Genomic DNA, 22,041 nt, shown 5'->3' with positions numbered 1-22,041 from the left:
GTGATGGGAATCCCCCTGATTTTATGTAAATATGTACCTAAAATATTATTGTCAACAATATGTAAGCCACCATGATCAAAATAAAAATTATATTAAAAAAATCTAAAAAAATGTCTTGTAGGTCACAAAGCTGTAGGCAGTAGAGTTGGATTTAAACAACCTCTGAATGGGGTCCAGGAGGTAGTACAGCAGTGAGGGCTCTTGCCTTGCACCACACCACCACCACCACCAAATCAATTCTTGGCATCCTCTATGGTATAGAGCCCACCAGGTGTAATTTCTGAGTGCAGAGCCAGGAGTAAGCAAACCTTCATCACTGCTGGGTGTCCCCCCCTTTTGGGGGGGGGAAGGTTTGGTTTTTGGGCCACACCAGGTGATGCTCAGGGGTTACTCCTGGCTATGTGCTCAGAAATCACTCCTGGCTTAGAGGACCATATGGGATGCTGGGGGATCGACCCTTAGTCCGTCCTAGGTTAGCACTACTATTTGTGCCACCACTCTGGCCCCATTCCCCCCCTTTTTTTTAATCCTCTGATTTTAAAGGACAACCTTTTTCAATCCTTGGACTCACTAACTGGGGAAGGTCATATGTAGGTTACCCTGGGGTTTGAAGTAAGTTTCTAGCCCTCTGAATCTTACGTTCAGAGAGCTAGAGTATTGATTATACGCACGTTTTAAATATGCCCCAAGAAGGATTGCTCCACTGCAAACATAAGCATTGTGTGCCCTCCAACAATGTTCCTTGCCTTCAGATTTTTTTAGGAGGGCAACCAAGTGACTCAGCTTCTTTGGAATTGACAAAGCACACAAGTCCATTTTAATTAAAACCATTTTTCTAATTTTATTTGAAGTGGAAAAAATTAATTTACAACAGATGCAGTTATCTTGTAACATTGCCCAGGAGAGCACTCGAAGTAGCTTTTGGAGACCCTTGCCAAGTTTTCATTACTGTGAATAGATAATGTCAGTTAGGGCATTTATAATTCAGTCCCAGAAATTCTTTCTATCTTCACTGTTATCACATGGTCTTTCAGGACGGGAGCGATCCACATAGGAGACCGAATCCTTGCCATCAACAGTAGCAGCTTGAAAGGGAAGCCTCTGAGTGAAGCCATTCACTTGCTACAGATGGCGGGAGAGACTGTCACCTTGAAAATTAAGAAACAGACAGATGGTGAGTGGGGCGAGAGCCACAATTAAGGACTTCCAGTGCATTTCCTTCCTGTGAATATGAAATGTTCATATGTATTTCTAGGAAAATGACTCTTCAGCCAGGAAGTGTTTTGAACAGCTCTTTTTCTGGAAGGGGATTGAGGGGGAAAGAGTAGTTCTCAGCTAACAAAGATAGGAATTCAGTGTAAGGGCCAGAGGAAGCCAAACTAGAGGATTACCCAGGCACCCACAGTGGTTGGTGCTTGGGGTGAGAGGACCTCCAGAACCACTTCTGGTGGTGTTAGGATATCCAGGGCTGTACCTGAAGATGTTGAGGGAACCATGGGGTGCTGGGGATATAATCTGGGTTAGGTGCATGCCTAGCTGTAGTATCTCCCACCCCAATGTAAAATTGGGGTATACTCTGATCCTTACATCCCTTTGTCTTTAAAGCCCAATCAGCATCAAGTCCCAAGAAATTTCCCATTCCCAGCCATTTAAATGACCTGGGAGATGTAGAGGAGGATTCCTCTTCCTCTCAGAAGACGGGTAAGCTCACCGACATGTACCCCTCCACCGTGCCAAGCGTGGACAGTGCCGTGGACTCATGGGATGGCTCCGGAATTGATGCAAACTATGGAAATCAAGGTATGTCCCAGCTTTAGGGAGCAGAAGACTTGCCATTGTTAATGTTCAGGTTTCTCAAATACCTACCCCCACCATGAACATTTAAAAACAACTTCATCGCATGCCTCTGTGTCAGTAGTGCAACAGTATTGAATATATCTATTATGATGTCCTCCTTCCTGCTGGTAAGGCCTCCTTCCTGCCTCCTCCTCTTTCCTCCTTCCTGCTAATAATTCATATTTTTCAAACACTAGCCAAACCTTTGATTGACTGACGTTTCAATGTTCAACCTGGAGCTTGTCCTTAATGTTTAGATTAATAGGAGACAAATCATATCATAATGGTAGTTCACTGAAGCCAAAAACCATTGTTCGCTTCTCACTGATAACAGGTTTCATTGATGTGCAAACTTTCCACCAAGATAGATTAGGTAGTGCTGGACAGTGCTTTTAAGGGAGCAGTCAACGTTTCTTTGACCCCATTTATTACTGCTTCCTTCTGTCTTTTAATGAAAACTGGTACAGGTTTCCCTGAAAACTCATTAATAGAAAGTAGCAATCACAATATAGAAAAGTACATAATGGCTTTTTTTTCCCTACCAACATCATTTTCATACGAAGGAGAATAATCTACATTAAAATTTAGTTTCCTTAATAGACACAAATACATGAAAAGTGTTAGACTGAATACTGTGTACATTTATTTAAAAATGTATTTTAAAAAGTCTGTTTTCTTCCCACTAGTGTCTAATTTCACAGCAGAGTGTGTCAGAGTCTCTGTTTTCTCCTGATCTGAGTTTTGCATTTTCTCTAATGTCTGGTGTAAATTTCAGTCTCTGGATTTCTTTTTTGGATTTAATTCTGACTAAGAGTGAAACTGCCTATCGCAGTTCCAGGAACACATGGTTTTGTTGTGAGTGTTGCTTTATAATTTGGTTAATTACTTCTTAGGAGAGTGTTTTGAGTTGGCTCTCTTCCTGGTTCTCTTAGTTTTATGTCTCAGGTTTGCTTTTGTGTGTATCATTTTCTGTTAAATTCCCTGAAGATGGAAGAAAATGAAGTGAAGAGACATTTCTAGGTTGTCAAGTTACAACTTGTGAAAAATGATATTAGACCTTAATGGGGAAAATATTTTGAGCACCCAATATAGGGGCATTCATTTGCCTGGCAATAATTTTTTTCAAGGGAAAATACCATATGACAAGTTATCTGTGCCACCAACAGATATTCCATTGTTTTCCAAGTGATGGGCTTTCGGTGATATTTTTGACAAAAGATACAAGTCAAATTCTATCAAGGTAGATACAAAAGTTTCTTTGTTAACATGTTCATTGGGGCCCGGAGAGATAGCACAGCGCCGATCCAGGACCAAAGGTGGTTGGTTTGAATCCCGGTGTCCCCTATGGTCCCCCGTGCCTGCCAGGAGCTATTTCTGAGCAGACAGCCAAGAGTAACCCCTGAGCATTGCCGGGTGTGGCCCAAAAACCAAAAAAAAAAAAAAACATGTTCATTGATTTGCAGAGACTTTTGTTAAAAGATGATTGAAGAAAAGCTATTGGTTTTAGTAAGTTCTGCATATAAGGTGGTGGATAGGTGTTTACTTAGCATTTACTGTTCCTGGCAGGGTACTGATCAGTACCCTGATCAACATATTAAATATATGCTGACTTATTACCTTATTAGGAGTAAAAAAGGAACTGTTATAATATAAGAAGTTTGAAAATTATGAAGCTTACCACAAAGAGTGGTGAGTGCAGTTATAGAAATAACTACACAGAGAACTATCATAATCATGTGAATGAATGAGGGAACTGGAAAGCCTGTCTGGAGTACAGGTGGGGGGTGGGGTGGGATGGAGGGAGATTTGGGACATTGGTGATGGGAATGTTGCACTGCTGAAGGGGGTGTTCTTTACATGACTGAAACCTAATCACAATCATATTTGTAATCAAGATGTTTAAATAGAGAAAAAAATTATTAAAAAATGAGAAACAGCTAGCATATTAAAATGTTCTTAAAAAAAAAAAAGAAAAGAAAATTTGAAGTCCTAGAGAGCAAATAGGATAATATGAAATTTGGTTCTTTTTATTTTTGGTTTCGGGGGGTCACACACTGAGGGGTTGTACTCAGGAATTAATCCTGGTGGTACTCCGGAGATTATACAAGATGCTAAGTATCTCAGTCAGTTGTGTGCAAGGTAAGCACCCTAACCATTCTACTATCTCTCCAGCGCCATGCAGAAATTCTCATTTATAAATTAGAGATCTTCATGAGGTTGAAAAGAGATAGTGGTTAAGTAGAGAAATGTCAATCAGGACAGAACTGGAGTGATCAAAGGGGATGAAAAACTAGCCCTAATATCTTCTATTTATAGAAAACCATGAGAATTTACAAAGTCCTTTCACATAACAAACCTTATTATGAAAGTGAACAACAGATGGCTAAACTGATCACAGGTTTAAGGCATTAGGAGAGAACCTGGAAGTCAGCTAGTACTGTGCCCAGTACAGCACTGCTATGTGAAAAGCAGTGCTTCATTGACAGGTTACTCCCTAATTTCTGAGGCAGTTCTCCCTGTCCACTTGCATTACTCAGGTAGCTAGAAAGTTCTCTCTGGTATTGAGCTGCAATCTGCCTGCCTGTCACTTCTGCCTATTTGTCCTAGCTCTACCCTCAAGCTCATTGGGAACTAGTCGAAAGCTTCATCCCCTTGACAGCCCTTCAGATACACAAAGGCAGTGAGCATGCCCGTCTTTTGAATCTTTGCTTTTGCAAGCAAAATAGCCCTAGTTCTACAGGTAACTTATTTGAGAGTATGTCATCCCAGGAGCCTCTCTTCTGAATAGGGTCAGGGTTAAGTCTGTACTTGATTAAAGTGAAGCATTCAGGAAGCAAAGAGACTGACGGCCCAGAACAAATGCTGCCTGTCACCTTCATCAAGTGAAGACAGAACTACCTTTGCAGACCCCCCTCAACATTCTAGTTCTGCACTCCCATTGTACCTGTCACTCATTTTGAGCTTAGTGTTTTCCAAGATCACAGTCTATTTGCTTTTCTTTCATTTTGTGTGATATGAGTTGCACCAGATTTCTCCAGATAGTGTTTGTGCCATTAAGACATAGAGGGGTCCAAGCCATAACACACCAGGAAGGGCATTTGTCTTGCATTCAGCTGACCCAGATTCAATCCCTGGCATCCCATTTACTTCCTTGAGCACCACCAAGACTCATTTCTGAATATAAATCCAGGAGTAATCCCTAAGCATCACTGGGTATGGCCCAAATTTTATTAAATAAAAATTAAATAAAACTCCTAAAAGTAACACCTCTGAAGCATTTAGAGGTCACCATACATAGTTTGTCTATTTTTCAAGCCAATCAGAGCTCCTGAAACAAATGTTAGATATTGGAAGAAAATATCTAAATGACAGTCTTTTAAAAAGTTAAGACAAAAAGAGGTGGGGGGTAGACGATGAGATAGCATGGAGGTAAGGCATTTGCCTTGCATGTGGAAGGACAGTGGTTCGAATCCCAGCATCCCATATGGTCCCCCGAGCCTGCCAGGAGCGATTTCTGAGCGTAGAGTCAGGAGTAACCCCTGAGTGCTGCTGGGTGTAACTCAAAAACTAATAATAATAATAATAATAATAATAATAATAATAATACAGAGATGATTCAGAGTGATAGGGTGTTTGCCTTGCATGCATCCAAATCAGTTTTCTCCCCAGCACCACATATGGTCCTCCAAGCACCACCAGGACTGATCCCTAAGCTCAAAGTAATGTCAAGCCCTGAATACTGCCATCTGGGTCCCTCCCCCCAAAATTAAGACATATCACTATATTTCTTTTCTGATTTAATGCCATATTGGAAGACGTGAGTTTCCCCACTAAACTGTCCCTGCAGCTTCTAAGCAGCCCTACCTTGATCCTATCCCAGGAAGACCTTGCACATTTCCCATAAAGCCTTTCAGTGCATATTCCCTCATTTTGGTTAGATTTGCACTTTAAAAAGGGGCCAAGAGTCAGCATTCTCTGCATTCACATTATTTCTTGTTCTCTGCTTCCAATTCCATTCATTCATTCCACAACTATCTGATGGTGGGCACATTATAGTAGCAGCAGCACTCTAAGAGTATTTACTGATAGACCAAGAAGATAAGAACCTTCTGATAGAGGGATTTACTAGATAACGGACCATACAGTTAACAAGTACCAACAGTTTGAAGTATATTGATGGAAAGGGAAAAAAGAGAAAAAATAGATTTGCGTGATCAAAGCTAGAATAAAAGAAACTGGAATGTGTTTTTAAAAGTCCACAATTGGACTCAATTCTATTGCATAACTCTCTAGCTCTGTAATGCAAACTTTTTCTAGTCGGCTTTAAATTCTTCCATTCTCTCATTTTCTTAACCCTTATCTTTATGCCCTCTGATTTATCAGAATTTCAGGCTTTTACTGTTATGTGTGTTATTGTGAATTTCTTCCACACCCAGAAGTCCTCAGGATAAGTGTTGACCCCCTGGCTTTGTGTTAAAGGTTTACGCCCAATAGTACCTTAGAGGGAAAGCAGAGGTACCAGAGGGAAAGGCATCTTGTATGTAAAGTATATGTGCCAGCTTTTTCAGCTATATCCTAGGTCCTCTGTGTCTTATTTGTTCTTTCTTCTCACTCTGAGAAATCCTATGAGTGTTTCTTCAGATTTGTACAAGGAGATTCAAGATAAGAGGAGACTAACATATTAGTGGGACTTAACCTTGTCAATCTTTATGATGGCACATCTGTATTTGCTATCTTTTTCCTAATCCCCTGACTTTACCCACATGCCATGCTGGTCATGAAAGTTCCTGCCACCAACTGATCCACTCTAGTGCTCCAAAGAATTGTTTTGTCTCTTGCAGTGGACCCTGGTTTGGAAGATTGGACGCTCCCAGAAATCTCTATCCCTAGGTATCTTCTCTCTTCTTATCATCACTCCCAATTATTCTACTTTCTCAGAATTTGGTAGGTTTCTTTATTTGTAATGGTTTGACATTCTAGCTTTACGGAAGAAGGAATTGCATTCTGTAATTTATTATCAGTTCTGGTTTGGAAGTGATCTCTGAGAGACTATAGAACTACCTTTTCTTTGTCATTGTATAACTTTAGTCTAATCCACGCTCACTGAAATTTTTTGGCAAGGACAATGACAAATAGTTACACAAATACAAGATTTCATTTTTACATCCTTAACAAAATTGGGTCTTTAGGAAGCAAATTTGGCAAGGAATTTTCTGGCTCACACTTGTATACTAAAGTTGGCTTCCAAAAATGAAAGTGGCAGGAGCTACACTCCTAAAATTGTAGTTGAAAATTGAATTTCCAAACCCTTCTCTAATTTCAGAATCCATAAATATGAACCAACATTGTTTAGTTTACTTTTAAAATTAATCTTGAATATGAATTAAGAGCTACAAATGGAAGATATTAATCTATAATATATTATGGTTTTGAAAACAATACAATAATAGGGTATTTGAATTTTACATCTAAAATATAGTTAATCTAAAAATAAAAGTCATTATACCCAGATCTCATTAGCTTCCAAAAGTGCTTTTGTGAAGACCAATTTTTTTATCATGTCTACATTTGTGAAGACCTATTTTTTACTATAACACTAAACATTGTTCTCAGGGCCAGAGCGCTAGCAGTGGGTAGGGAGGGCATTTGCTTTTCACAAGTCTGATCTGGGCTCGATCCTTGGCATTCTACATGGTCTCCCAAGCCTGCCAGGAGCTATTTATAAATGCAAAGCCAGGAGTAACTCCTGACCGCCATGGGGTATACCCCTCCCTAAAAAAACTTTATTCTTACTAAAAGGAATCTAAACTGAATTTAATATGCCTTATATTACCGTATTTTCCAGCGTATAAGATGACTTTTGAAACAAAAAAAAGTCAACCGAAAATTGGGGGTCGTCTAATACACCGAGTATATCCTGAAAAATGTTTCAATATGCTGCTAAATAAAAATTGTCTGAATATTGCCACAAAACGAATTTTCCAACTCGGTCCTGCACCAATCACTGCAAGGCTGCTCGGACCGCCTCTCTAACTCAGCCAATCCAAGCAGGTTTTTGATGCATGCAAATTAGACAATGTTCTGTACCGAATCTACACTGTCAAAAGCCTGCTCAGATTGGCCAGAGTCAGAGAGGAAGTCTATGACAGTAGAACCTTTGAACCTCTGCTTGTTGTGATTGGCTCACTGTGGTACATACAGTTGCAGCACAGGAGTTCTGTCTGATTCAGTGAATATAGGCCTAAACCTATGTTTTAACTGCAAAATTAGGGGCTCGTCTTATACGCCCAGTCGTCTTATACACCGGCAAATACGGTAGTTTGCTCGAGTTGTTTAAACCTCATTTCATAGACTCATGGTTAAAACAGAAGAAACTTATTCCCTTATTATTCCAGAAATAAAATTCAAGATCAAAATGTTGACAGATTTGCAATCTCCTGTAGTTTTTCACCCTTGGTTTGCAGATGGCTACCTTCTTGAGTCCTCTTGTGGCTTTTTTCTGAGACATCACTGATCTTTCATATTTGTTTCTGGGGACAAAGCAATATCCTTGCATGCTGCTGACCCGAGTTCAAACCCTGGTATCTCATATAGTCTCCTGAGAATTACTGCCCGAAGTTATTCCTGAGTGCAGATTCAGGAGAAAGCCCTGAACATTATTGGGCATAGCCCCAAATCAATAACAACAAAAGCCACCATATTTCCACTCCTTCTAGGTGTCCTCATTTGAATAGATTAGGAACCATGCTATATAAACTCATCTTACCTTGAGCACCTCTTTAAATGTCACATTATTAACAACTGAATATCTCTTGCATCTCTCCTTGGCCTGCACTACCTGTGTATGGAAACCTTTATCTAGGGACTTAAGAGATGATACAGGGCTTAAGACATTTGCCATGCAATGCAACTGGCGCAAGTATGCTTCTTAGCACTACAAGGAGTCACTTCTGTGCAAATGCTGGAATAGCCTCTGAATACCACTGGGTGTGACTCAATCTTTCCACTACCCCCCACCCACCATGAAAATTCGTGAAGGAGGAAATATTTGCTTTCTTAATTGTCTCCTTTCTGTAAGTATCTTACCATTCCACATTGCTATCAAAATCGTTAGATAAACCAAATCTATTCTTGCCTCTCTATTACTGTGGTTAACATGGGTGAAGAGGGACTAAAAAGGGACCCTGAGACAGCGGTAGAGGGAAGTGAACATTCTAATATAGGATGGAAAGTTGGAGCATGGCAAGCATGATACCCTCTCATGAACAATATTGTAATCACGATATCTAAGGTAGAACGTATTATTTACACTACCTATATTTTTTTAAAAAGGCAACAACACAATAGTTCTCCTTTGTTATAAGATAAAGTCAAAGGTCTTTAGTTTACAATGAAGAATTCTTTATAATCTAATGTAGAATTACTTTATCTCATTTCTCAATATTTTCTGATAAGACCTTTCTATACTCCACACAACCTAAACTTTACTATTCTCTAGTCCATGGTTTCTTTGAGCTCCTTGAACAACCTCAAAATTGCCTCTCTAAAGTCCTTATCAGAGAGGCATTAAATTGGCTGATACTGGTTGAGCCTTCAGAGCTACCATCTTCTCTCCTTGAGCGTGGCAGGTTTCTGCTTTCTCAATGTGACTGTTACAATATGGTCGTGCTTTTTTGATGTTCTGTGGTGTGGCTTACTGACTGGAAGAAATGTGTGACCAAGAAGCCACTTTTCTTCAGGCACACTGACCTTGATGTGAAAATGGTTCTTCTGAGTTACAAAGAGAATCCTATTGCCAGACTATCTATCTACCTCTTGAGACTTACTTCACTATTCTCTAGCAGTTTGAATCTATCATATTTAGATAGCATAGATGTTTGGAAATGTTAATTCCTTCCTTTGTATTAAGTCCAGATCAATTGAGAAATGGAAATTGAAGACATCATGGATTTTTTTTCCTGAGTAAAGTTGCACTGCCTGTAGTCAGAATCAGGTTTGTTATTTCCCCAAATAACAAATCATGGCTTGGGAGTTTCTTTAAATGAGAGAATAGGCAGATATAAAAAACAAACTACCACCCAGGATATCAGGTGAATTTGACTCAGCTGAATAGAACTGAAAAGATATTTTAAAGTCCTATATAATTGTATAGAGACCAAAGTGATAGTGCAATGGTAGGGTATTTGCCTTGCATGTGGCTTACTTGGGTTTAATTTCTGGCATTCCATTTGATCCCCTGAACACTACCAGGAATAATACCTGCTTAAAGATCCTGAGCATTTCTAGGTGTGACCCAAAAACTAATAAACAAAAAAACTCAATATATAACTCTACAGTACATTCACAAACCCTTAGTTGTATCATCTATCTGCCTAGCACTTGGTTTCCATCATAGGATTATCTAATCAACCCAAGATATAAACACTGAGGCTCCAGCTATTTTATCTACCTTCTAGGCACCAAAAAAGAGGATCCATAAGGAGTTCCATTTACATATTCTTGAACAGAACTCATACATAGAACTCAACATCAATGAAAGCTAGAAGTCTATTGAGTACCCACTCCCCAAATTGATATTCTGGCACTAAGGGTGGAAAAATACCCGGATGTTTGACTAAGCATCTGAGTTTCCATCTTATTTAGACTTGAACCCCCTTTGAACTGAACAAGTTACAGGTGTGGACCTTGGTATCCTGCCTCACAAAGCAGCCACAACAGGGGACTGAGTCCAGAGAGAGCCATGAAGGGATTGATTACAGATCCAGCATTCTTTATCAAAATTTTACTGTTGAATAAATCTCTGCTCCTCCTATGGGGATGAATATGTAATATTGCTAAGGGAGATTGTTAAGAAGGACCAGAATATTTTAGAATATTTTCTTGTTTGGATGTGAAGGAGAAACTCACTAATGAAGCATGTAGATGAAAAACAGGATTTTTATTTTTATTGCCTCCCTTACCCAATCTATCTTATCCAGTCCTATTAGAAAATGCCAACTTAGCCTCTTACTCCACCGTCTTATGTTCCCTTTTCTTTGGCAACTTTTGTGACCTACATTCAGCATAAATGCTCTTCCCATCAGTATGTTCAAACTAACAAGACAATGCTTCTCAGTGTTTAGAAATCTCATTTTCTAGGCCTGTTTCTCCTCCTCTCTCTCCTGTCCGTATAGCTAATTTGCACTGTTTGAGACTAGGAATCTACAGTTATTAACTTTGCACTTCAATTCTCACCTCCCTTTGGAGGTGTACTAACATTTACTGAATTGTTAATTCTGAGGCTTAACTCCCTTGCTTGGTTCTCTATTTTATAATACTATTTTTAAAATGGGATATTGGATGACTTCATAAATAATAAAAAATAATGGCCACCTGGGGCCAAGAAGAGACTGCAAAGGGCTGTTGATCTCTGGCCCTGCAATCACTGCCTAAGGCCCAGAACACTGCTGGGTCTTGTCCTGGTGGCCCCTAAGCATTGCTAGGGTTGCCCAGTGGCCCCTACATGCTTTCAGATGCGAGCAGTTTTGCATCATCAGGCCTGAACTTTCTGGCCTCTAGAGTATCACCTGAAATGTCCCTCCAAAAATCTGAAAAGCACCTTAGGGCCAAACAAAAATGGAAAGTAATGTTTGCTAAAATGCATTGTATTTAGGAAATTTTGAAAGTATTTGTTTACGTTGTTCTTTTAATTCTACCAACCTGGTGAGGTCCATATCACTGTTGCCATTTATGCTGATTTGACCAAGGCTACAGAGCAGGAATTTGGCAAAGCCGGTATTTGAACTGAGGTCTTCTTGACTCATTGCCTGAGCCAGGAAAGTGTGGCCAGACCCAGGTTTGCTGATTCAGTGCCTCCCTGTAAGATCATTTGAAATCTATTTCCAATTCATGTCCTGCTTTGTTGTAATGCAGTAATTGTTAACTATTGCAATAATCGATGACTATAATATTTTAATGTTGAGAATCCTTAGTTTGGATAAATGTGCTTTTCAATGGTGGCATCTGTTCCTCCATATTTATGCTCCAGCCTAAGGCATCAAGAACTAGCAATAGTTCTTTAAGGAATTATTCTAATAGAAGGAAAGCTAAAAGGATATTCTGTCTAATATAAATCATACAGACTTTCCCCTCTGAGAAGTGAATGGTGATAGGCAGTAAGCTTATCTGAAAAGGATCCTCTGAGGAACATCTCTCTTTAATATCTGACTCTTAGAAAGTGTAAAATCGGGTAAGGGGAATGAGAAGCGGGCTATCTCACACCAAAAGTGAACATACCTCTTTTTGGTGATTGTTCTGTCTGGTTTGGGAGGAGCCCTCTCAGAGGGACCCAGAAGAAATGCCATAGTTGGGCCACACACCCTGCTTGATACTTTCTCAGACAACTTGGTTTGAGGAAGCCTGTGGACATGATCCTCCTAATGCCATGATTAAAATTTGTAAATACCTGAGGTCCTGTTTGACCCATTAGCAGCCACATCTTTAATAGTCAATATCTAAGAGTACCTTTGGGGAAGACATTTATAGAGAATAAGTTAGGTGACACATAATGGCATGCAACTGCCTGGTCAGTACCTACTGGACTCTAATGCTGTTGTTAGGGTCTGACCCTCCCACCTGCTAACAGTATCATTTCTCATTGGAATAAGCCCTCATTCCTCTCACTACCATTTGAGGATCCACAGAGCCACATTTCATCACAGTCAAGTTCCAATTAGCCACTCTGTAGGCTCTGATTCCCCATCTGGTGCCAGATTCTACCCTCTGGAAAGACATATGTAAAAAGTCCTTCAACATCCTTGTTGTGAGCACAAGGCAGACAGGGCAGGAAAATGGAATTTGCTAAAAAAAAAAAAAAAAAAAGGTTGGATATGAATTTGGTGGACCCAACATCCTTGACCATTGGATGTCTTGCCCAGACAAAAGAAGAGCCAGGTCCAACAGAATGCACCTCATAAAAGAGTGGAAGCATGTTATTTTCCATATATATATTTTATATATATCTCTATATATATTTCCATATATCTATATCTATAATCCATATATCATTATAGATATAGATTCTATATATATCCATATAGATATAGATATAGATGTATCCATATATATTTCCAATTGAGACCAGGGGCATAAATGTATTTTTTCCTCAAAGTAAAATAGGCTCTTAGATCTTATAAAGATCTTGAACGAAGTAGTAGAAGCCGCAGGGAAAAAAGAAAATGTTACTAGACAGACCTTTCTCACAATATTCTCAGGAATAGACGCTTGTGCTTTCTTATGATTCTTTCAGGCACTGGTTTTCAGGCTGCAGGATATGCCTTTAACACCTATGACTGGAGGAGTCCAAAGCAAAGAAGCAGCTTGTCTCCAGTTACAAAGCCTCGAAGCCAGACATACCCAGATGTGGGGCTGAATAATGAAGACTGGGACCAGTCCACTGCTAGTGGGTAAGTTTCCTCAGCCACAGTCCTCTCCAGATATCTTTACATCACTTGAACCAGACAGAATTTCTCTATTTCCAGTGGCACATCCTGCTCACTTTGGCTCCTTTAAGACAGTCATAGTCATCCAGGCAGGATTCTAAGAATCTGTGACTGCTTGGCAGGAAACTGGGCACTACCAAACCATAGGGCTAGAGCTTACTGTCCCCTAGTTAGAGCAGTAATTGTAAGATCATTGTCCATTTACTCAATCTGACACTAATTCCCTCTTGGTTATTTAAAAGGTAGGGCTCCATCGGATGTAATTCCTGAGTGCAGAACCAGGAGTAAGCCCTGAGCATCATTAGGTATAGCCCAAAAATAAACACAAAGAAAAATGAGAGTATGTGGGTGGGGAGGAGAAGAAAGATAAAGAGGGAGACTAGAAGTTATATTTGGACATTGGTCAAAGATGTTGAACACATCAATGGGTAAGAAGTTATAGCACCATAAGGATTCACATTATTGGGCCCGGAGAGATAGCACAGCGGTGTTTGCCTTGCAAGCAGCCCATCCAGGACCAAAGGTGGTTGGTTCGAATCCCAGTGTCCCATATGGTCCCCCGTGCCTGCCAGGAGCTATTTCTGAGCAGACAGCCAGGAGTAACTCCTGAGCACAGCCGGGTGTGACCCAAAAACCAAAAAAAAAAGAATTCACATTATTATAAAATGCGACTTAAATTATAATAAGAAGAAATGTTTTAAATTTGGTCTCCAAGGGGGCATGGGCAAAAGGGGACCACAAAACACTGGTGGAAGAATGCTAACCCTATATATGGAATTGGAACATTATATGCATCAGACTATTACTAGCACTATTATAAATCAATGCCTAAAATAAATAAATAAACAAACAAACAAATAAATAAATAGCAAGATCCCCTGTGGTTTGTGTGCACAATAAAATTTGAAGTACTGTTTTAGAAAGCATGCCAGAAAGTGAAATCATTAAATCATGGGAAATAAACACTCAATGTAAAATAAAGTGATCACACTTAATTTATCTGTATTGATGTTTATAAGTGAAGGGAACACATTTTATCTCATAGTGAGAAGTTTGATTCATTGTTCTTTAGACACTAGCTAAAAGGTATTTCAGTATGGTGCCATGTTGCTGCAGCTCCTTCAGCTTTACCTGGAACCCTCTGAAATGCAGTTGTTTAGATAATGGTCCTTGCTTTCAGTTTTGGAAACTGTATTTCTTCAAACATCTTTAGATTGAAGTTGGCTCTGCTTGGAGACCACAGCTGAAATAAAAGCTCATCCAATAGCTATCTCTAGTTTTTGCGTGGAGGTGAAGAAGAAAGATTTTAAATATAGGGGGAAATGATAATAGTGTGCCTTTAATCCCATACGGTGATTTTCAACACAGTTTTGCAGGAGCCCCAGACACTACTGATGCTGAGCAAGAGGAAAACTTCTGGTCTCAAGCGCTGGAAGATTTAGAAACTTGTGGACAATCAGGAATTCTGAGAGAACTCGAGGTAGCCTCAGTCCTGCTACTTACTATCATTGTTTGTACATTCATTTTTAATTTTTTTTTGGTCCTTTTTAGTTTGCACTTACCACACCAATTCATTCATTTAAAAGCTTTAACCCCTTTCCACAGGAGAAAGCTGACAGGCGTGTGTCTTTGAGAAACATGACTCTCTTGGTAGCTACCCTTTCTGTTTATATTTTTGCTTGTGAAGCTGCCTCCCTGCCCCTTTGCCTTCTAAGACAGCAATTTGATTTTATATGATGCGGTTGAAAGTATTTCCCCCGTTTCCACCCTCAAGCTTACTGACTTGTGGCTTCTGCCATTGCTCCCTGCTAACCCTGACTGTACCTGTTCCCCACCAAATTGCTCAGGAGCCAGCTAAGCCTCCCAGCAGTGGCATATCTCACTCTCTTAATTGCTTTAGAAAGGTTCCTTTGGCATGTTTTCATTTGTACCTGGTATAGAAATTAATTTGATTGTTCAGAGGAACATAAGAGGAAATTTTATTTGGTTTGGCCTTTAAAGTAGATGACAGTGCAGCTGTTTTAAAAAATAAAATGCAAGACCAGTCTGTGTAGTAAGCAGCCAGAAAAGTGCCTACTGCTTGGCTGTCAATCTTCCTGATTCCGTATTAACCTAATGTGCATTTGAAGAGTTGCAGCAAGATAGAGTATAATAGATGAACTCCTGGTGAGTTCTTTAATCAACATTATGAATTTGCTAAAAAGAATTTATACTTTGACTTGGGAAATCCTAGACTATTTCCTTTTATGTTCTTTAAGTTTTTTCTGATATGTATAAAATAAAGTGGAAAGTTTCATTTTTATGTTGATGTCATCTGAGGTTCTCCCGGTCACCATAAGGAATGTGAATGGCATAAATGGGTGAAACTTGCAATCTTACAAAGATTATTCCATCTTTCTATTATTTTGCTTCTCAATTGCATGTCTGGAAATTTTATGTGAATCTAATGTCTGTGACTCTGCAAAGGAAATTATAGAGAACACTCTTAGTTTGGATTTGTCAACATCATAGTATTTATGTGGCATGAATTTTATCTTCGGAGCACAGTTAAAGAGCTTGGAGATGGGCATTGCTATTGAAGTTAAACCAAGATTTTAGCAATTTGAGTCTTTTTCTATACAGCTTTTAAGAAAGGGTAGGATGTCTAAGTATCAATGGACTTGTTTAATCTTTTACCACTCATGCCTATATGTAGAATGATCAGCAAATGGGACCCAACCTGAAAAATGAGGTTAGTTCACGATTCTTCAACCTATACTTTTGCTTTTGGAAACGTGTTTTAGTTTACATGCATTTTTTTATTTTGCAACTTTTCTTTCAGAGACTATGCTGCTCTTCTAATAGTTTTATTTCTATTCGCTAAGAAAATGCTATAAATAAGCACTATGAAAAGTTTGTGTTTTCCTCTGGAAATAATTATCTAATATAAACTGCATCCATCAGTATAGAGATTTATATTTCACCAACCTGTACATTTTTTTTTCTAACAGCTTCAGGGGAGTGTGACCATTGGGATCATAAATAAATGTGAAAATAAAATAAATCAGAAAATAAATGTGTTGGAATTATAAACCTAAGAGAATTTTAAGTCCTCTCAACTAAGAAGAATGATCGGCAATCCATAAATCAGTCTTTTTTGCACTTTGGTCACAAAGAATATTTATTTATCCACTTACTCTGAAGCCTTAAATGAAAATACTACTATGAAAAAATTATGGAAGCTAGATCCCTACATAGGAAGTTTACATTTACTATTAAGACTTGAAACATACTACAAGCATAATAAATGTAGAAAATTAGAAAATAAAGGAATTGGAATAAAAATTATATGTCACTTTCCCATTGCTAGAAATAGATTCAACTTTATCACTAAAAAGGTGTGGTTTCAACCAAAGGGAAAAATTAAAACTAAGACACTAAACAAGTTACCTAATCTCTCTAATCAAACATTTTATCTTTGATAAAATATGGGGATAATAATGACTAAAACATATATGGTGCTTAATTCAGAATATGGTGCTCAATAAATGTGAATAGAAATCTCAATTTTGGCTTTTTTTATTTAATGGACTATTTCACTTTTTTGTTTAATATGGCATGGGAAGTTTTAACTAAAAGCTCTTACACAGATCTCTCCAAGTTTATCTCACTAATAATGTAGGAGGGAAACTTTAACTATAAATTGTGCCAAATAAAAATTGGTGATCTATGCCCTAGAAATAAAAAAAAAACAAGTCTTAGATAGCATATGTTATTTGGTTAGGTTTTAATTGCTTTTATGTTTGAGTTTTGAGTTCATACTCTTGCATAAATGTCACTGTTTCAACATAAGTTCACTTTTAGCAATTGAGTCATGCTTTGAAAGTTGAGCTAAGGACCTATTGATAATACTATTTCCTTCATCAGAATGTATTTCCTGCTGGCTCAATGAAAAATAGATCTTCAAAATAGATTTTTAACAACAACAACAAAATAAGCAAACAGAGAAACAGCTCATGGATCAAAACACATGTGCAAAGACCCTAGTTTAATTCCTGTTGATTCTAATTCAATTCAATTCATTTCATTTCAATTCCTGAATCACCAGGCACAGCCCTGGGGGAAGATGAGAGCAATAGCACTGGGCCCATGCATTAAATCAACTGGGCTGATATCAAAGGAAGTGGCTCCTGAACTGCCTGAGGACTGCATAGGAGGAAGGAAGAAAGCAAAAAAGAACTAGTCAATGTCTGTAAATAATATTAGATAGAAGGTCACCACATTCAGTAAACCATCCTTGGATAAAGTCAGTTATGGTGGATTAAGCAAAGATATTTGTGAATAAAAGAATTAGCCATGGCAATTCAAAAGACTGAAAATAGAATTTACCTGTTATATAATGTGAATAATATCACTTAAATTGTTTTTGTTTTAATTGTCTAAAAATATTATGCATCTTAGCCTAGTAATTATTTGAGGAGCTATATACCCTCAAGAATTAAAGTTGGGATGCCGGAATGATAGTTCAGTGGGTAGGATGTTTATCTTGCACATAACCAACCTGGGTTTGATCCCCAGCATCCCATATTGCTCCTCATGCAATATCATAAGTAATTCACTAGTGTGCAGCCAGCAGCAACTTCTAGCATTGCCATATGTGGCACCTCAAAAAACAAAACAAAGATTTAGAGTTTTCTCCCAAAATAAAAAGAATTGGAGTCATTGCTAAAATTGCAATTCAGATGCCTGGGCATCTTGTTTTTTACCTTACCAGACACTGTTTTTCTTCACCTAGTGAAGAACTACAATAACTAAAGTGATTATAGGGTTATATTTTGTGTAACCCTATATATATTGCGCACACCATGTATACATGTTTTGTGACCCATCAGGATTTTTTATAATTGTAATTTTCTTCCTTAGAAGCATCAGTGAGATAACTGATCTAGTCAGACACTGCATAAGTTTACTTTTTTGTTTAACCAAAGTTATGAATATACAGACACATGATCCAACACTTGGCTGCTCTCCAAAGACCTTGTTAGTGGTATGTAGCTACATACCAGCTGAATCTCAGGAATATAAAATAAAATATAATATAAAATATTAGATAAAAATGAAAGTACTATTCAATTTTCTTATTCCCTTTTGATCAATAATTTTAATACTTTGACTCAGGGAGTGATTAAAACCTTGAGCCATCTTTTTGTACCTCAGTTTCCACCCCTGTGAATTAGGAGAACCTGCTTCAAAAAGGTGACGTGAGGCTCAAATGAGTAAATGCATTTGAAGAAACCCTACAAATTATGCTTGTATTACTTTTAGCATCAGTGTTGATATAAGCCATCAGATATGTTGTAGCCAGTTGCTTGGCATATAAAATAATAATTCTGTTCCCAAGGTTTCAAGTAGATTTGTTAGTCATGCTAATTTGCCTTTACACACCCATCTTATCCAGAGTACAGAGTTGGCTACAGGTACATTTTCATAAGTTTAATAAGCTCTAACTTCAATGAAAAAATGAATATCATCAACATGGTACTGGTTTTAGATCTACTATCCAGACTTTGCTCTACTCAGGATCTAATCTTGTTATTCTTTGGGAATTAGACAGGGCATATATTTGAAACTCAACAGATTTTCCCAATTTATTTGATAGTTTCCAACCCTTATCTTATTGCTTTTTGCTAAAAATTGATTCCTATAGCGTAATAAATGATTGTTAGCTATCCTCTCTGAGTATCTTACACACTGACTTGGAAAGAGGAGAGTTGAGACCACACCCAACATGACCACTTTTGGCTCGGCGCACTGGGGTAATTCCTGAGTGCTTGGCAGACCATATACAATGCTAAGGATTGAACTAGGATTGGCTACTTGCAGGGCAAGCACCTAACCTCCTGCCCAGATCACAATGGCTATTTTCTCCTTTGGGTGAGTGGAGGGGTATGTGTTGGGCCATGCTTGCTGGCGCTCAGGATTTACTCCTGGCTCTATGTTCAGGGATCACTGATGATACTCAGAAAACTCAGTGACAAGAACTCAAACCCAGCTCGGCCTCATGCAAGACAAATGCTGCGCCCACTGTATTATCATTCTGGCCCTTCACAATGGCTATTGTTAAGCAACATAGACATACATATACCATATGATATGAAGTATTAAGCAGTGAATAAATTTCTGGAGCAAGTCATTTAGCCAAAAGAAAAACGTGATCCCAGTGGAAGTCAGTTGGCACTGGGTAGAAACTGGCACCTTTCTATCAATAGTCCCTTTCTGCCAGTTGTTATTTATAATTGGCATTGGAAGTTAGACTGCAACATGAGGCAGCCCGGTTCCACTGCCATGAAGTTCTTAGTTTCTATAAGATACATCGAAGGTTATCTCATGAATTCCATCTGCCGGACCCATTCAGTGGAAAGTTAATGCTGAAATGTAGTTTGCAGTAAGCAAATGTTAGTACTTTTCAATTTGCTTCAAGAGTGCCAGGAGTGGTATTTGATTAAATAAACTCAATGGCTTAAATACTTAAATTGGATTTAAGATGGGCATTATAAATGTGACTTGCCAAGTATTCCCCCAGACTTTCATAGTTCAATTAGTACGTCCATTCTCCAGCCTTTGGTTATGCCCCGAAGAGACTGTATTTTGACTGGGTAGAAGGAGAAATGTGTTTAATGTTGAGCAACCAACCCTCATGTTTTAAGTCTTTGGCTTAATTGTTTCTGAAAATTGTCAATGCCACAGGCAACGATTATGTCGGGGAGCACGATGAGTTTGAATCACGAGGCCCCAACATCTCGCAGTCAGCTGGGGCGACAGGCCAGCTTTCAGGAACGGAGCAGCTCTCGGCCACACTACAGCCAAACAACTCGGAGTAACACCCTACCCTCAGATGTGGGCCGGAAATCTGTGCCCCTGCGAAAAATGAAACAAGACATAAAGGAGATCATGGTCCCAACACCTGTGGAGCTGCACAAGGTCAGGAGGGTCATATGTGTCCTGGGGTTCCTTCTGCAGAGTGGGAATGCTGGTGTGAGCTTGGTTATGACATTCCACTGTAGGTTCAGGGAAAGAAGCCAAGGCTTGCAGCCAACCACCAGAGACTTTTCTCTGGAAACATGATTTTTGGAAGATGGTTCTGGGTTTTTTGTTTTGTTTTGTTTTTTGCTTTTTTTTTTTAAGAGAAGGTTGAGGCCAGAGTGGTAGCACAAGTGGTAGGGCATTTGCCTTGCACGAGTTGACCTAGGACAGACCTTGATTCGATCCCTAGCTTCCCATATGGTCCTCTAAGCCAGGAACGATTTCTGAGCACATAGCCAAGAGTAACCCCTGAGCATAACTAATGTGTCTCAAAAAAACAAAAACAAACAAACAAAAAAATAAAAGAAACTATTTTTAGAACAAAACAAATAATGTGAATAATTATAAATGTATTTAACTTGAGGATAATTTCCAGAATTTTTACAGCAACCTTTTATATTTTAATGTGAAGCCCTATGTTGAAAATACATGTGAAAACACTTTTAAATAGAAACAGAAATTGTCTATGGTGATTAGACAAACTGCAGTAATTAAAAAGTGGATGTTCTCTAAAAAAATTTTAAAAAAAGAAAAGATTGCCTTTCAGGCAGTAATTTTATTAAGTATGTATTTATGGTCGAATCTTCTTGTAAAAAATTTGAGCTTCTAACATTATCCAAACTTTAAAAATGGTTTTTTATCCCAACCTTCATTAGAAAGGCAAAGAGTTTTTCAAATGCCTTACAAGCACTGCTTCAGGAAAAAGGAATTTTGGAAGGAATAGGTAAAGTCTTCATCCGAATTATGATTGATAAGTAAATAGCTATGTTATTCAGGAGACATTAGATTCTTTGAAACATAATTTAGGCATCTTGAATGAGAATTGGATAAGCCCTGGTTGTATTCCATCTCTACCTACAATAGTTGTCTTTCTTTATTTTATGGTAGAAAATTCTCTGTGGTCCACAGGGCTGAATTCCAGTTTCTGGCAACATTTAAACTTGGCATATGTAAATGACAGTATTTGTGGAGCCTGGACCAAAGAGAGCCATGGGAGGAAGGGATATCAAGTTTTATTTCAGAGAATTAATGCATTATTTTTCAGTTACTAGTGTTGAGATAGTAACAGTCTCATTTCACCCATTTGTGTGATTCCTAAGACTTTCTGTAGTTAATTAATAACTATAAACTAGAGGGGCTGAAGAGATAGCACAGCAGTAGTGTGTTTGCCTTGCACACAGCAGATCCAAAATGGAAATGGTTTGAATTCTGGTATCCATAATGGTTCTTCATGCCTGCCAGGAGCAATTTCTGAGCACAGAGCCAGGAGTAACCCCTGTGTGCCACTGGATGTGACACACACCCTCAAAAAAAAGAATAATTAAGCTAGAGATTACAGTTGTCTTACCCCAAAGAGCAATCATAAGACTTTTTGTCTCAAGACTTCTAGTTCCTTCATCACCTACCAACACTAGCAGTTTATTTGCAGTTGAGAAAAGATACTATGAAAGGAGTGGGAAGAAAATTGGACTCTGTATGTTGTGTTCTAGTCCTGGGTTTATTCATTTAATATACATATTATGTATGTGCTTTAACTTAAAACTACATTTCAAGAGCCAAAGAGACATTGCAGGGAATAAACACTTTCTTTGCATGCAGCCAAGTTTTACATATGATCTCTTAAGCCCTGCTAGGAGTGATCCCTGAGCACAGAGTCAGGAAG

The 22,041-nt window shown here is 38.6% G+C and overlaps 1 protein-coding gene across 2 annotated transcripts in view; it reads left to right on the top strand.

The window, feature by feature from the left end:
* GRIP1 (glutamate receptor interacting protein 1) overlaps positions 1-22,041 on the top strand; it is a 225,827-nt gene that overhangs the window by 188,524 nt on the left and 15,262 nt on the right. Inside the window, exons 16-22 of one of the 2 annotated variants that reach the window (XM_049782734.1) lie at positions 1,035-1,174; positions 1,606-1,800; positions 13,124-13,280; positions 14,685-14,796; positions 14,922-14,966; positions 16,012-16,047; positions 20,043-20,276. In XM_049782734.1, coding sequence (XP_049638691.1) covers positions 1,035-1,174; positions 1,606-1,800; positions 13,124-13,280; positions 14,685-14,796; positions 14,922-14,966; positions 16,012-16,047; positions 20,043-20,276 — 919 coding nt within the window. The remainder of the gene's footprint in view (positions 1-1,034; positions 1,175-1,605; positions 1,801-13,123; positions 13,281-14,684; positions 14,797-14,921; positions 14,967-16,011; positions 16,048-20,042; positions 20,277-22,041) is intronic. The other variant, XM_049782735.1, reaches the window with a different exon arrangement.

The sequence above is a fragment of the Suncus etruscus genome, chromosome 11, assembly GCF_024139225.1.
Source record: "Suncus etruscus isolate mSunEtr1 chromosome 11, mSunEtr1.pri.cur, whole genome shotgun sequence".
Taxonomy (NCBI): Eukaryota; Metazoa; Chordata; class Mammalia; order Eulipotyphla; family Soricidae; genus Suncus; species Suncus etruscus.
Note: the sequence above shows the minus strand (reverse complement) of the source record. Positions and strands in the feature narration are given on the sequence as shown.